Consider the following 14,805-nt stretch of genomic DNA (forward strand, 5'->3'; position numbering starts at 1 on the left):
TGAAGACAACCTGGGAGTTTTAGTTGGCATTAATCCTTTAAAAAATAAAAGGTGATCTTTGCATTAACCTAAATTCAAGGTTTAGAGTAAAGGAGCTGTCAAAGTAGAATTTTCAAAAGTTGAAAACATATAGAATGAGCACATGTCAAACATTTATTTAACTGAGTAATAAGGGAGCCAGCAGGATAATAAAGTTGATTTCTAAAAGATTATAGAAGTGGGGATTATATAATCCATCAGAAAAGAATACCAAAATAAGTTTGGTATGTTAAGTACAAAACTGGCTAGTACCTATAGGGTAATAAGACCATAACCTTTGTGGTGGTTGTTTTTTCTACTAGACGGAAATTATTTCTAAATCTACTGGACAATACTTTATAAGTTAGCATGTAATTTCTGAGCTCTAATCAGTAGTAAACAAAAACCAAACAAAGGTATGTCTCTCTAGGTAATTGAATAATCCTTGGATTGGCCTGTGAGACAATGCACCAGGATGACATTTCCAAGTTTTGGTCAATTTTCATTAAGCGAATGCTGTGGACTCTTATATTTACCTGAATGAGATTATGTCTAAGAAGCCTCAAAACCCTACCCTCTGAGGAACACTGTTGGGGTAGAGGTGTGGCTAAGGACTTTTAGCCTGAAGAAACTTAGTGTGGGGACCCCAATGCTCCCTTCAGTATTATTCTGAAAATACAGGTTTGAGGAAGTAGTTGAAGAGTGCAGAGATTTTATTTATATCACTCCAAAGCAGCAGTTCAAAGATCATCACAAGGCAGGAGGGGTGAGATGTGCCTTAAGTTGCTCCAAGAAGAAGACAGGGAGACAGGGGAGGTGGTGTGGGATCAATTATAAGAAAGAGCTTCCCTGCTATGAAAAAGCTTCATCCAGGTCAATGCGTGTCTTCAGAACAAGAACATTGCCTCTCTGTGGGTTCTCTGGCAAAAGCACAGCCATCATGGCCTCACCTCACTGGTGAGCCAGTGAGGGAGACCGAGGGGGTCACACTTCAGATGAGGACTGGACCAGGGTAGGTCTAAGATCCCTTGCAAAACTGAGTTTCTGTCATTCTGTAAACGTTCGGTTATTTATTGCCTTTTAATTAAAAAATAAAAAACACCTTTTCCAAGACTTAACATTCAATATCCTGGAGACAGAAACCTACCATGTCAGTTTTTGTTTCTGTGCAATCACAATAGTTGTTGCAGTAAAACCTTTTGATAACGTTTTCTATGTTTAAAAAATGATAATTCACTTAAGTTTTGCCTTTTTAGCTAGTACTACAACTGAGAGCAAGGTGCATTTACAGTTGTTTTTGTTGTATTTGGGTTTTGTTTTTGGTTTATAATTTAATGTGACTAAATCTTAGTGTCTGAGATTTGACACTTTTTTTTTCCTTTCCACTAAAGCCATTGAAATATATTCACCCAGTGAGCCACATCAGAGGTGTAAATGGATTTTCTGAAGGTTTTTTTAAAGAGACAATCAAAGCCAGTCACTTTGTGACTTGACTTCTTCAGGTGTTGCAATCAGAAAGCTTAACACTCCCTCCCAATTGCAAGGATGCTAAAACTATGTCTTGACCTTGAATCTGCAAGCAGAGGGAGTAACATCTTTTGCTAGAAGTGCTCCTCCACCACCTCTTTGGTTTTATCCATTTGCATAGGATTTACTTGGAAAAGAGAAAAGAGACCATCAAATTCAGCCTTCTGCATACCCAAGAGAAAATAACGTGTTTATTTGACTTTCCATCTTCCAATGAGTGTTGCTGTTACGGTTTACATTTTCAGTTCACCCTTTTTACCACTGATATTTGTAAAAAACCTGACTTTGAAAAAATGTATCAACTGTGTCACACAAAGGCTTCTTTCTCAATTTGTTTCATGTCATCAAAAAGACATACTGAGTTTGAAGCTCCTCTCCGGTTTACTCTTAAAGTATAACCCTGAGGAAATAGGGTAAAACTGCAAAGGTTTTATTTACACCAGTCAGGCTCACAGGCTGTGGAGCCAGGGAGATGGAGATTGAATTCCTGGCACTGCCTCTTCATACTTCACTCAGTATCTCTGAGACTTAGTTTCCTTCCATAGTAGAGGGGGATAATAATGGTGCTTACCTCCCAGGCTTGTTGTGACAGCTCCAGAAGATAACATTCATGAAGTCCTCATTGATGTAGATCAGTGCTCTGTAGATGGTGGCTATTAGTAGTTTGATAATTATTATAGTGACTTCACTAAAACTTATGGTGCGCTTACTGGGATTAGCGGCGTTGTGACTGATTCATTTCCTAATACAGTTGAAAAACAGATTTCAGCACTAATGATTCAGTCTTAGTTAATAAAATTGAACAACATTTTTGAGAAAGTAACAAGGAATCTTGAATCCAGAATTAGAAAATACATCCTGTTTGCTAGGAAATTTTTAATATTTTACGAACAAACAGCTTAAGTCTTTGGAAGAACTGCAAAGAAACTTTTGTGTGTTGGTAACTATACAGCTGAAATATTAAGGCAGGAAAATCTGCAGATAATAGTGCACTGCCTTCCACAATAAAGTCATCTTTAAGAATTGCTTATCACCTTGAGACCAAGATCATACTGCAACTAATCACTCCATATATGTCCTAAACAGAACTCTGTGGAAAAACGTACTGGCTGCTGAAACCTGCCACTGAGGACCAGTGGTGTAGTGGAATCAGTTCTGGATTTGGAATTGGGCAAAGCAGGCTCAAATCTAGGCTTTGCCTTTTGCTATTTATTTGCAGTGTGATTTTGGGCCATTTGCTTGACTTTTCTGAACCCCAGTCTCCTCATCTATGAAACGGGACTATTATGTACCCTACCTCCTTCAATAGGGAAGGGTCAGGTTTTAATTTTTTTTTTTATTAACATTTCTTATTTATTTTTGTGAGACAGAGAGACAGAATGTGAGCAGGGGAGGGGCAGAGAGAGAGAGAGGGAGATGCAGAATCCGAAGCAGGCTCCAGACTCTGAGCTTTCAGCACAGAGCACAATGCGGGGCTCTAACCCACAGACCGCCAGATCATGACCTGAGCTGAAGTCAGACGCTTAACTGACTGAGCCACCCAGGTGCACCGGGGAAGGTCAGATTTTAAAATGTGCTTGGTAAGGGGCGCCTGGGTGGCCCAGTCAGTTAAGCGTCCGACTTCGGCTCAGGTCATGATCTCATGGCCTGTGGGTTCGTGCCTGTGTAGGGCTCTGCGCTGACAGCTCGGAGTTCGCAGCGTGGAGCCTGCTTTGGATTCTGCGTCTCCCTCTCTCTCTGCCCCTCCCCTGCTCACGCTCTGTCTCTCTCACTATCAAAAATAAAATAAACACTAAAAACACTTTTTTAAATAAAAAATAAAAAAAAAATGTGTTGCGTGAAAGTGCTGAAAGCAAAATACTATTGATAGTCCTGTATTGTTACTCCTACTGTTACTATTCTACTGTGGGAAATTAAGCGGTCACCAGGAAGAACGTGGGTCCCCATGTACTATAAGACACCCTTGTGGCTCCACCTCCTCCATATGAGACAGTTGTCCTCAGAGAGGTGACAGTGCTCAGCCTTCCTCCTAGTTGAAAATTCTTATCCTGTCACAGATACCATACCTTGTTTCTTAGAAGTGTTATTAGTGTTATTGGTGTTTCATAATTAACATTAATATTTTTATTTTCTTTTATCTGGATGTGAGTGAATTGATACATAACAAAGGTAAAACTGGTTAGCTTATAAGCTAAGTCCAGTTTATTCTCCATATGCTAAATTATTTATCACCTCATTGTACCTTTGCTTGACATTCTTCAGTAGTTTGCCATTGATGATGGGATCAACTCTGAACTCCCTCTTCTGGCCACAAAGTCTTTGGTGACCTGGTCTCTGAAACGCCCACTTCATACTTTTCTTACCAACCTGCTCAACTTTTTTACAGCTTTGCGAATTCCCTTCCTTCTTTCTGGAATATCCTTATTTTCCTTTCTGCCAAATCAGTCCCCTCTAATTCTTCTAATTAATGGAACAGTGCTGGCATGTAAGTGGACATTCAATAAATGTTTAAACGAATTGACTTAAAATCAAATGGCTCCCCCGTAGACTGAAACAGCCAGATACTTTCATTTCCACATGGCCTAGTAAAGTCTGTAGTTCCTCCTAAAATCTGAGTACATTCCATATCATTGAAGGACAGTAGCTCTTCAAAATTCCTTTGCTATTTTCCACACTTAGCTCTCCTAAACGTGCTGATGAGAGCCTGTTTCATAGACACCAATGGAGTTGATAAGCCCCAACACATATTTTAGCAAACAGATTAAAAATATGATACTTAAAATGTATTCCTTATTGCCAACTGCAAACGTTTGCTCAATAAAGAGGCATTTATTCTATTATTTAACAATAAAACAAGCTCATGGGTGAATCTTCACATGTCGTATATGACTAAGAAAGTCATAGTAGCAATATTCATATAAGGTAAGCCAGTCTCTCCTGGGCCACATCCAAAAGAATTTAGTTACTATAATGATGAAAGGATTTCATATAAATACCAAAAGGACTTTTTTTCCAGACGTAATGAAATGGTCCCGGACCTAGATCCTGGCCACAGTATAGTCTCTGTCTGTCTCTTTCTCACACACACACAATACACACACACACACACACACACACACACACACACACACACACAGGCTCTTTGGAATACTAAAGTTCCAAGTAGAATTCATTAATAAAAATATGAAATGCTTTTTCTTGTATAAATCATAATGAAGTGCTGAGAGATAAAGGAAGAACTAAGAGGTGCGAATAATCATCTGCTGCTCTAAAACTGAAACCTGTCATGTTAACTCCCAACTCAAACACCTAGTTTTAAAGATTTACCTTCAAGAAACCTAAAAGCTTGTATCCTGCCTCATTGACAACAGCCTCAAACTGTTTCCTGTCACTGCAGAAAACAAATCTTTTGCTCCTTTCTGCCTAGGGGAGGCAGAGGGACTGAGGTGGTCCTGTGTGGCTGAATTAGATGAAAGACTTGCCTTCCACCATGGAGACATGGAGTCTAATCAAGTGAAATGAGTTTTGAGATCCCAGCTCATTTCCTAGGGGAGATTGGTTCACATTACAAAATCACGACATCTCATTCATCACAACTGACGTGGTCTTTGCTCAGGAGAGGACCCCAACTGGGACTGAACCACCTGTCTTCTCTTGAAAGGGGGCACTTTATCCAAGTTAGAGTTGAAAGCCTTGGAGTGAGAAGGCTTGCCAGCTTCACCCGAGCGATCCATATATAACATGGAAGGCAACTTCAGTCTTAAAAGGGGCAGACGAGTTTAAGGAAGATTGGCGCTGGTACTTTTAGTGATGCCAAATATGAGTAATTATAATAGAGATGCTAAGGCATTGTGGTAGGGAGAGCCAAGACTGGGGCTCCCTCATCTTTATCACCTCAATTTTATTAAACGGAAGTGAGAAGGATCAACATTTCCATGCATCAGAGTTTAAAATGGCAAAGAAAGTGTCCTGCTTTCCAGGCTGATAAATGATCATCATCTCTTTCATTTCTTTCAGGGCATCGTTGTAACACCCCTGCTTCTGCTGCTTTTTGTGAGTATTTTGATGTTGTCTTTAATATCTTTTATTAAAAGCCACCTACAACCCGTTAAGAGAGACCATTAGGGGAAAAAAATTGAAATTTGAACCCTTTTGCACCACTTTGCCTCACGTTTTGAACTGTTCCTCCAGTTGAACTGTACCAAATAATAACAGGTAGACACAAAGAATCTCTGTGTTCTCATGATCCACTGATTAGGCCTCTGACTCCTGGCTGAATCATTAATTATTACAAATTAATGACCTGTGATGCAGGGCACAAATATATATGTGCTCTTTATTTTCTTGCTGCTAAAACTAAAGTGATTGCTGGTGACCCAATGTTTGATAGAACCAGGGGACCAGAGGAAGCTTAGGTTCCATGGCTTGTAGCAACCGGCTTCCTTACTTTGGGGAATACTGCCTCAGTTGTTTCATCTGTAGAATGGGAAACAATAACACCTACCTCGTCTGTCTGCCAGGGATAATGAAATGTGCAATGTGCTCCAGAAATAAAAAAATACAAGCTACTGATTAACTAAACAAAAATTGCTCTGAAAATAAGAAATGCTAATTAACTGTCATTTCTTTTGGCACTATGCATATGAGAAATTAGATGAAAGATTATAATAGAAATTAATGTTATCTCATGCTGAGAAAAGCATATGTAATCATGAATGATACCTACAATATTTTATGAACTGTGCATTTTTCATACACACATTTCCCAAATATAAATCACTCCACTCATCACTGAAATGGAGTTGGGGATCATTTCTGGGAGTGAAACGTAGCTGTTTGACTAGCACTATTTGTCAGTGAATTAAAACTATGGGGAAAATTTATTTAATTATAGTGTAATTACCCAAGTTGGAATTCAATTAGAGTAATAGTGTGAGGGACTTCATTTCTTACAAGCTGTGCAGGAAGTGGAGAGGAAGAGATGCCCTACTAAACAGTTGGATACTGCATCTTTCATGAAAGACATTACCTTCAAGTAATAAACCTCGCTTCCCCCATCCCTTCTGAAATGCTAGCTCCATGCTGACAAGGTTAAAAAGAGTCAAATCATCAGATCACTTCCCTCAGCATAACAAACCTCATTAATTTGGATTTCATCAATTCAGAATTTGCAGTGAGTCACGTTAATATCGAAGTGAATATTGCTTTGCATTCTTTCGGAAGAGAAAACTGGGTATGTGCCTACCTGCTCACTAGATGTGAGGAATTAGGATCACCCCTCAGTGTTCTTTCTAAGACCTTGGATCACGATTTGGGAGGAGCAGCCCTCAACAGGCACGGGATGCAGGCCAGCCTGAGACCACCACCTGCAGTGGGGTCGGAGGACAAGTAGAAAGCTGAGCATCTAATCCAATGCACAGTAAATGGCTTTGTAGTCCAGGTTTTCTCCATTGCAGAAGAGTAGCATCCCTTACTCATGTGACGCTTTTAAGACGAGCTGGGAAGAAGTCACAGCCACAACTGTGGGGCCGAGACCGAGGATAGCACTTTTGGGTATCTCGGGGTCTGGAATCTCTGGGACCTTGTTTCGGCTCATGACTACAGAACCAGATGAGTGTTTTTCTCCTTCTTCTGCCCATTTCCAGCCATAACGAGAAATGTTCTCAGCTCGTTAACATTATGACATCACACTGTTGCAAGCTTTCCCCTACTCTTAGACCCATAGGCTTGTGAGCTTTGGTTGGTTCAACATTTTAAAATGATAGAGCTACAAGAATCGTTAAAGAGACTCCAAGACCCTCAACTTCAAAGTTTAATTCTTCCCTTCTGAGCTAGCTAACTAAGCTGTCCCAACAGGTTCTGTGACATCATCACACAACATCAATAGACACGTCTATGTTCTATGACCTTAAATCACATGAACAGTATATAACATTTTTTGTCTGTGTAGGTGGTCATGCATTTTACAAACCAAGGTCATTGCTTAAACACTTGAATTGCCAGGCTTCATTTACCAAGTAGGACTAAAACTTGAGCAACTTAAATTGGAACACATTCCATAAAAGATGTAGTGTTTTTTATTAGCACCCCTGTTATGGGCTGAATCATGTCCTCCCATGATGGGAGGTTGAAGTTCTAACCCCTAGGACCTCAGAACGTGATTTTATTTGAAAATAGGGTCATTGCAGATATAATTATTTGAGATGAGGTCATACTGGCACAGGGTGGACCCTTAATCCAATATTGGTGTCTTTACAAGAAGCAGAGTCCAACGGAGGGAGAACACCACATCATGATGAGACAGAGGTTAGAGTGATGCACATACAAGCCAACGAACAGCAAGGACTGCTGGCAGATGTCACAGCTGGAAGAGACAAGAGGGATTCTCCCCTGTAGATTTCAGAGGGAGCATGCTCTTGCTTCCAGAACTGTGAAACAATAAATCTCTGTTGTTTTAAGCCATCCAGTTTGTGATATTTTGTTAGAGAAGCTGAGGAAACAAATATAGCCCTTGCAAAGTGAATTGCGTCACTTTTTACTGATGAAATCTCAGTTCTCTGTATTCTTGAGCTCTTAGAATGTTCTACCTCACCATCTTGCTCCAACTGAAACCTGTCCTCTGACTCATGTTTCTGCTGCAGGTGCCTTTCATATCACTGAGCCTTGAAATGGGGTAAGGTGTCTTTCTTGCACCTCGTTACCAATTCCAGATCATTTCTCATGCCTTCTCCACAAAATATTCTCATTCCTTTGAAGGTTAGGCCAATATGCCTATACTGCCTGCTATCACTCCTTGCTGTAATTATCAGTAGAACCCCAGGTCACTCTCTAGGAGTCCAAAAAAATATTAGTACCTTCCCTTGTCTTCTTTTTAATAGTACACTTGGATTAATTCCTGGTGCTTTTCAATATTCATGTAATTGATCCCTCCTAATACTCTGGCCTCTAAATTCTTGACCTCTTCTCCAGTAAGATTGCCTTCCACTTCATCTCAGCCAATCACCCCTATAGTCACACCCTTGACTTTGTTACTGCCAGTAATGGCATCCTTCCGTACTCCTATTTTCAAATGTTTTCTCTTACCAATAGCTCCTGTCTTTGTGACCTACTCCCCAAATTAAAATCTTTTCAAACCTGCTAGAATGGCCAGTTTATTTACCTTATCGCCTTAGCAAAGCCTCTAACATACTCTCCCCTCACTCCCATCCCCTCACACCCCATCTTACCTAGCCTAGATCTCCTGGTCTGTCATTATGATTACTTTTTTGTGTATACCATCGACAACCTTGCTCATCTCTTACTGCTTTATATTTGCATGGCAAAGTGCCAGGCCTGCTAATAGCCAACCCTATACCTTTTCTGCATATGTACCTGAACATGCCTGGAACACACGCTACCATGCTGACTGGTCTCATTTGAAATTCATGACCACTAACTGTGAGACTGGTGATCATACTTACCTTCCCCTAATTAATCCTCATTCCCACTCTCTAGAGAGTCATTTCATACCTTCTCCTTGCTTCTCAAATCTCCAGTGCCTCTTCTCCTTTTTCATCTCAACTGATGCAGAAAAGAAATTAGCTGATGAGGAAATTAGAAGCAATCAGAAATTTTACAAAATCCCACCAACCTGCATCTACATTCTTTGTCTTTTCTCCTATTTCTGCAGATAAACTGTCTTTGCCCTCATCGAAGGCCAGCCGCTCCTGTTGTATTATCTCTTATTGGCTACTTAACAATACAACTCAAAACAATTTCCTTCTTTGTCCTTTATTACCAAATTTTTTATCACTGGATCGTTTCTGTTAACATATAAGTATTCTGTAATATTACATATCTTAAAAATTAAATCTCATCTTATCATGCCTACATTCCATTTCTGTCCTTTGTTTTATAGAAAAATTACTCGAAGTTATTTAAACTTATTCATCACTCATTCAGTAATAAGTATTGACTTCTTCCTATATGCAAGGTGCTTTCCTGGGTACCAAAGATATAGCAATGAGCAAAAAGATACACCTTTGCTGTTGTGGAGGTTATATACTAGTGGAAAGAAACTACCAACAAATAAGTGAAAATACAATATATGAGTAATACATACGAAAGAGAAAAATAAAAGGAAGGAGAGGAAGAGAGAAGGAGGAAGTGCCAGAATGGGTTGGGGGAATTGCTGTTTTCAATATGGAGGTTATGGTGGGACTTACTAAGAAAATGATATTTGAGGAAAGGCCTAGAGTGTTCCAGGTGGAGGGAACAACAAGTGGAAAAGTCCTGAGAGCATATATGGTGTCCTTAAGGAACAGCAAGTGGGCCAGTGTGGCTGGAATGCAGTGAGCAAGGAGGAGAGTAGATAGAGATGAGGTCAGAGCCATGACAGGGGCCAAATGATGTAGGTCCTTGAAGTCCTTTGTTAAGGAGTTTTAATTTTAATTTGAGAGAGATACAAAACCATTGAAAGCGTTCTGATCATAAGAGTAGCATGTTCTGACATACCTTTTCAGAGGATGATTCTGGAGGCTGGATTGAGACTAGATCATCAGGAGATAAAGGTGGAGACAGGAAGACCAATTAGAAAGCTAGTACAATATCATGGCAAGAGATGGTTTAGCTTGGACCAAGGTGGTTGAGTAAATGGTGGAAAGTAGTTGGAAGTAGATCTTGAAAGACCTGAAAGATTGAATGAAGGTTATGAGGACACAGAAGAGTCAAGGATAACTAAGTCCATGCAATTGGAGGGGTGGAGTTACTGTAGAGAAGAAAGAGAAGGCTGTAGGGCTGGACAAGTTAAAGGAACTCATAAAGAGCTCAGTCTTGCACATGTTTGGATTAAGATGCCGTTGAGACATCAAAGTAGAGAAATCAAGTAAGCAGTTGACTATATGAGTCTGGGATTCAGGGCAGAAGTCTGGATAAGAGATACACTTTTGGGAGAAGTCAACATAGAGATGGATTTGAAGTTAGACAGAATGAGATTACCAAGAGAGGATAGAGAAGGTATTAGTGGACTGAGTTCTGAGGCATTCTAATAATAAGTCAGCAAAGACCACCAAGGATATCCAGTTTGCTTAGGAAGAACACCAAGAGATTTTTGTGTCCTAGAAGCTAGTAGAGAATGTGTTTCAAAAAGGGAGAGAGTGGTCAACTACTTCAAATTGTGGTAATAGTTTAGAGAATGTGTTTCAAAAAAGGAGAGAGTGGTCAACTACTTCAAATGGTGGTAATAGTTCAGATACAATGAAGTCTGAGAATCAGCCATTGGTTTTAACAAGATGGAGGTCACTGGGGACCCTAACAAGAGCTATTTCAGCAGAAATGTGGAGGTAAATGCCTAATTAAAGTCAGTTCAAGAATGAATGAAAAAGAGTTAAAGACAGTGATAATCGCCAACTCTTTTGAGGAATTCTGCTATAAAGGATGAAGAAAATGGGGCAGCAACAAAGTTAATGTAGGATCTGTTTTTAAGTTGGGAAAATTATTAGGATATTTGCATTGATATTAATTCAGTTAGAGAAGAAACAATTCAGACAGAAAAAAGAAGGGTGAATTTGTGGACCCGTGTCCTTGAATAGGAGAAAGAGGGTGAACTGTAGTGTACAAAGGGAGAGTGTGGCCCCCTAAGCACAGATAGTTTATCCATAGTAGTAGGAGGGAAGCCATGGTATAAGGGCAAATATGCAAGTAAATTGGTTCCTGTAACTATAGGAGCTTGTATACGTTTTCTTATTATCGTTTATATTTTCCCAGTGAAATGGCAAGTGAAGCTAGGGGTGGAGGACAAAAAAAAAAAAGCAAAGAGGTATTGGAGATTTGGTGAAAGAGGCCAAGATTTGAAATAGTTATGTGGGAGATTGAATGGAATGGGCACACATAATGGGATGCTCTAGCCGCACCAAGAACCACCCTGAGTCTTTACGCTTGGCTTTGACTCAGCCTGGATTTTCCCCTCAGATCTCCACATGGCTCTCTCCTTCACTTTCATCTCTGGTCTCTAATAAAATGTCATTTTAGGAGACAGCCCTTTCCTAACTACTTCATATGGAACAATATACCCTCTCTCCGCCAATACCTCCCCACCTACCATACTTAATTGTTCCATTTAGCATTTATGATCACATGATATTTTAATCATTTGTCAGTTTGTTTATTATCTGTTTTCCCTAACTAGAACATGAGCATCGCAGGGGAGCAGGGACTTTATCTGTTTTGATCACTACTGTAACCCCAATGCCCAAAATAGTGCCTGTCTATGGAAGCCACTCAAAAGTATTTTTTGAGGGGTGCCTGGGTGGCTCAGTGGTTAAACCTCCGACTCTTGATTTCAGCTTAGGTCAAGATCTCATGGTTAAGATCTCATAGTCGAGAAATCAAGCTCCCTGGCGGGCTGTCTCTCCCTCTCCCTCTGCCCATCTCCCCCTCCCCCTAACTTTCTCTCTCTCTCAAAAAATAAAAATGAATTTTTAAAAAATGTTTAAAAATATTTTTGAATGGATGGTTGGTAAAGGAAGGCTGTTTCTGTACTCACAACACATTACCAGTTTATCATAAATGATATTATAAAGAATACAAATGAAAAGTCAGATGCAGAGGTCTAAAAGGGTCCCAAATGCAGGATCTTCTGTCCCTATAGAGTTTGGGGTATACTAACCCCCTACACGTGGATACATTCACCAATGCAGGAACTCTCTGAACCCTCTGTACCAGGAACTGGGGACAAAAAAAAAAAGCAAATATTATAGTAAAAGCTGCTCCTATCACTGCTATGACTCAGGAAGTTACAAGGTTTTAGAAGCTCTATGCCAGGAGGAAGACCGAACTTATATTTCTTTTTCTTTCTTTTTTTTTATTTTTTAAACATTAATTCATTTTTGAGAGAGAGAGAGAGCACGCGAGGGAGGGGCAGAGAGAGGGGGAGACACAGAATGTGAAGCAGGCTCCAGGCTCTGAGTTGTCAGCACAGAGCCCAACACAGGGCTTGAACTCATGGACCACGAGATCATGACCTGAGCCGAAGTTGAATGCTTAACCAACTGAGCTACCCAGGCGCCCCCCGCCCCCGAACTTATATTTCTTACTGTATCACATCTCAGTTGGACAGATGGATGAATGCATCTGTCCCAAGAGTTGGGTTAGGGCTACCTTTAAGACTGGTATCTCCTTCCCTGTTACATGCTCCACCTTTAGGCACACATTCCTTTGTTATAAAGCCATTTTGAAGGGACTGGCTTCATTTTCCCTCACAGTCTGTGTGTAGAAAGGTAGCATGGTATGTATGGTGAGAAGGCATAAAATTTTGGTTTGGTTTGCAGCCAATTTGTTGTGTAGCAGTGGATTCTCCTTAATCCTTCTCAGCCTCAGTTTTTTTCCTCTGTAAAATGAGGATTATGAAGATTATGATAAGCTGAAATGAGTTAATTTATGTGAAAGTGTGCTGTAAGCTGTAAAGAACCATGCAAGTGCTAATTATTTACATGTGACGCTTTAGAAAGGAAAATAGAAAATAATTCCAGGAAGGATGTCAAGGTTCTGCAGAAGCACTTATCTGAGATGTAGCAACAATCCAACTTGCTCAGACCTTAATGGTGGGCAGTCTTAAAACTTAAACCTTTAAGATTCTGTAGTCATTTATAGTCTATAATTTTATAATCTTACATGTAAATAAATCCAGTGTTTACCATGGCTGACAGTGAGAGCAATAAAACTTTCCCTGAAATATTACCATTTGTTTGCTTCTAAGATTCGAAGTGTTTTGATATATACTACCTCAATTCTCTTGATAATATACCTCTGATATTGGCAGGGGCAGAAATTATTGTCTTTATGTTATCAGTTGTTACGTACCAGTCCCTGGGGTTCCTATTGTAAGGATAAATTAAGCCTTGCCCAGCTTTCAAAACTGCACTTACACTTGCATTACTTGGAATATTCCATCTTAATTTTCCTTACAAAACAATGTTACAAGTAGTTAAGCATCCGCTAGATTTTAAGTTCTCCTAGGCTAGGAACAAGGCATGCCTTATTCATTACCTTACCCCCAATGCCAAATATTCAATAAATATTTCTTGGAAGGAGCAAAATAGAAAGGTGGGTGAGTAATGAAGGATTAGATCAGTTCAGATGGTAAATGGATGGTTAGAAGGTGAGGGTCTCAGCCTGAGGCATAAAATCTTACCTTGTATTTGCTCTAAAAAAGAATTTATAGTTTTTATTTTGTTATTTTTTTTAACGTTTATTTATTATTGAGAGACAGAGAGAGACATAGCATGAGCACGGGCGGGGCAGAGAGAGGGGGAGACACAGAACCCAAAGCAGGCTCCAGGCTCCGAGCTGTCAGCACAGAGCCTGACATGGGGCTTGAACCCATGGACTGTGAGATCATGACCTGAGCCAAAGTCAGATGCTTACCTGACTGAGCTACCCAGGCGCTCCTGTAGTGTTTTTTTTTTTTTTTTCAGTAGTATTAAGCAAAACATCCATGGTTGTATTCAGTGTGTGAATGCCTGCTGTGCACTGTGAATATTACAAAGCTCAATCTGATATGGATCTTTCTCTCAAAGAATTTATGTGTTCATAGAGGAAATAGAATACATTCCTAGATAATTAAAATCTAAGCCCGAAATTGTAAGTATCACAAGTATCAAAATATTTCAAAGGAGATTACTAAAATAGAAAACATTTTATTTAATAGAAGAAGTGAGAGGCGGGTGTTACAATGAATTTTGTACTGGATGAAAACTTTTAATTTGAGGAAAAAGAGAAGGTAGATGGAAACTCAAAGGATCTCCTGCTTACTTCAGATTTTCTCATATGCATGGTGCTGATTCTCTGTTATGTCTAACGTCACTTAAAAACTTGCATGTCTTTCCTTTCCTTGATATGGTTATTTACCAGCCATTATTATAGTCTTTGTTCAGCAGCAAATAATAGAGAATACTGAACGAGAGAGAATTTTAAGCCTGGAACTGTAGTGTGGTAGTTAAGACGAAAAGAGACTGTAGGGCTGAGTTCAGCATTTAGGTGGTAAGATCAGGCAGCCAGTTTGAAGCCCACGTGTACCATACTGGGACAGCCCATCAGGTGACGTGAAGCCCCTGCTTCTATGGACTTGTGTTCCCCTCCAGCCTCCTTAGCTGCTGCCCCACATCTGCTTCCCAACCACATCTTGTTTATTCTGAGGAGTGAAAGGAAACAATGTTTAAACTTCTTTGTTACTCCCTGTGAAAGTTAAGACAAAGGTCAGGGATAACTGTATTCACACCATAG

General features: G+C 39.9%; 1 protein-coding gene across 1 annotated transcript in view; it reads left to right on the forward strand.

Moving 5' to 3' along the window:
• Positions 1-14,805, forward strand: part of SLC10A7 (solute carrier family 10 member 7) — a 257,064-nt gene that overhangs the window by 180,948 nt on the left and 61,311 nt on the right. The window contains exon 6 of the mRNA XM_030312964.2: positions 5,563-5,598. Coding sequence (XP_030168824.1) covers positions 5,563-5,598 — 36 coding nt within the window. The remainder of the gene's footprint in view (positions 1-5,562; positions 5,599-14,805) is intronic.

This window comes from Lynx canadensis, chromosome B1 (genome assembly GCF_007474595.2).
Source record: "Lynx canadensis isolate LIC74 chromosome B1, mLynCan4.pri.v2, whole genome shotgun sequence".
Taxonomy (NCBI): Eukaryota; Metazoa; Chordata; class Mammalia; order Carnivora; family Felidae; genus Lynx; species Lynx canadensis.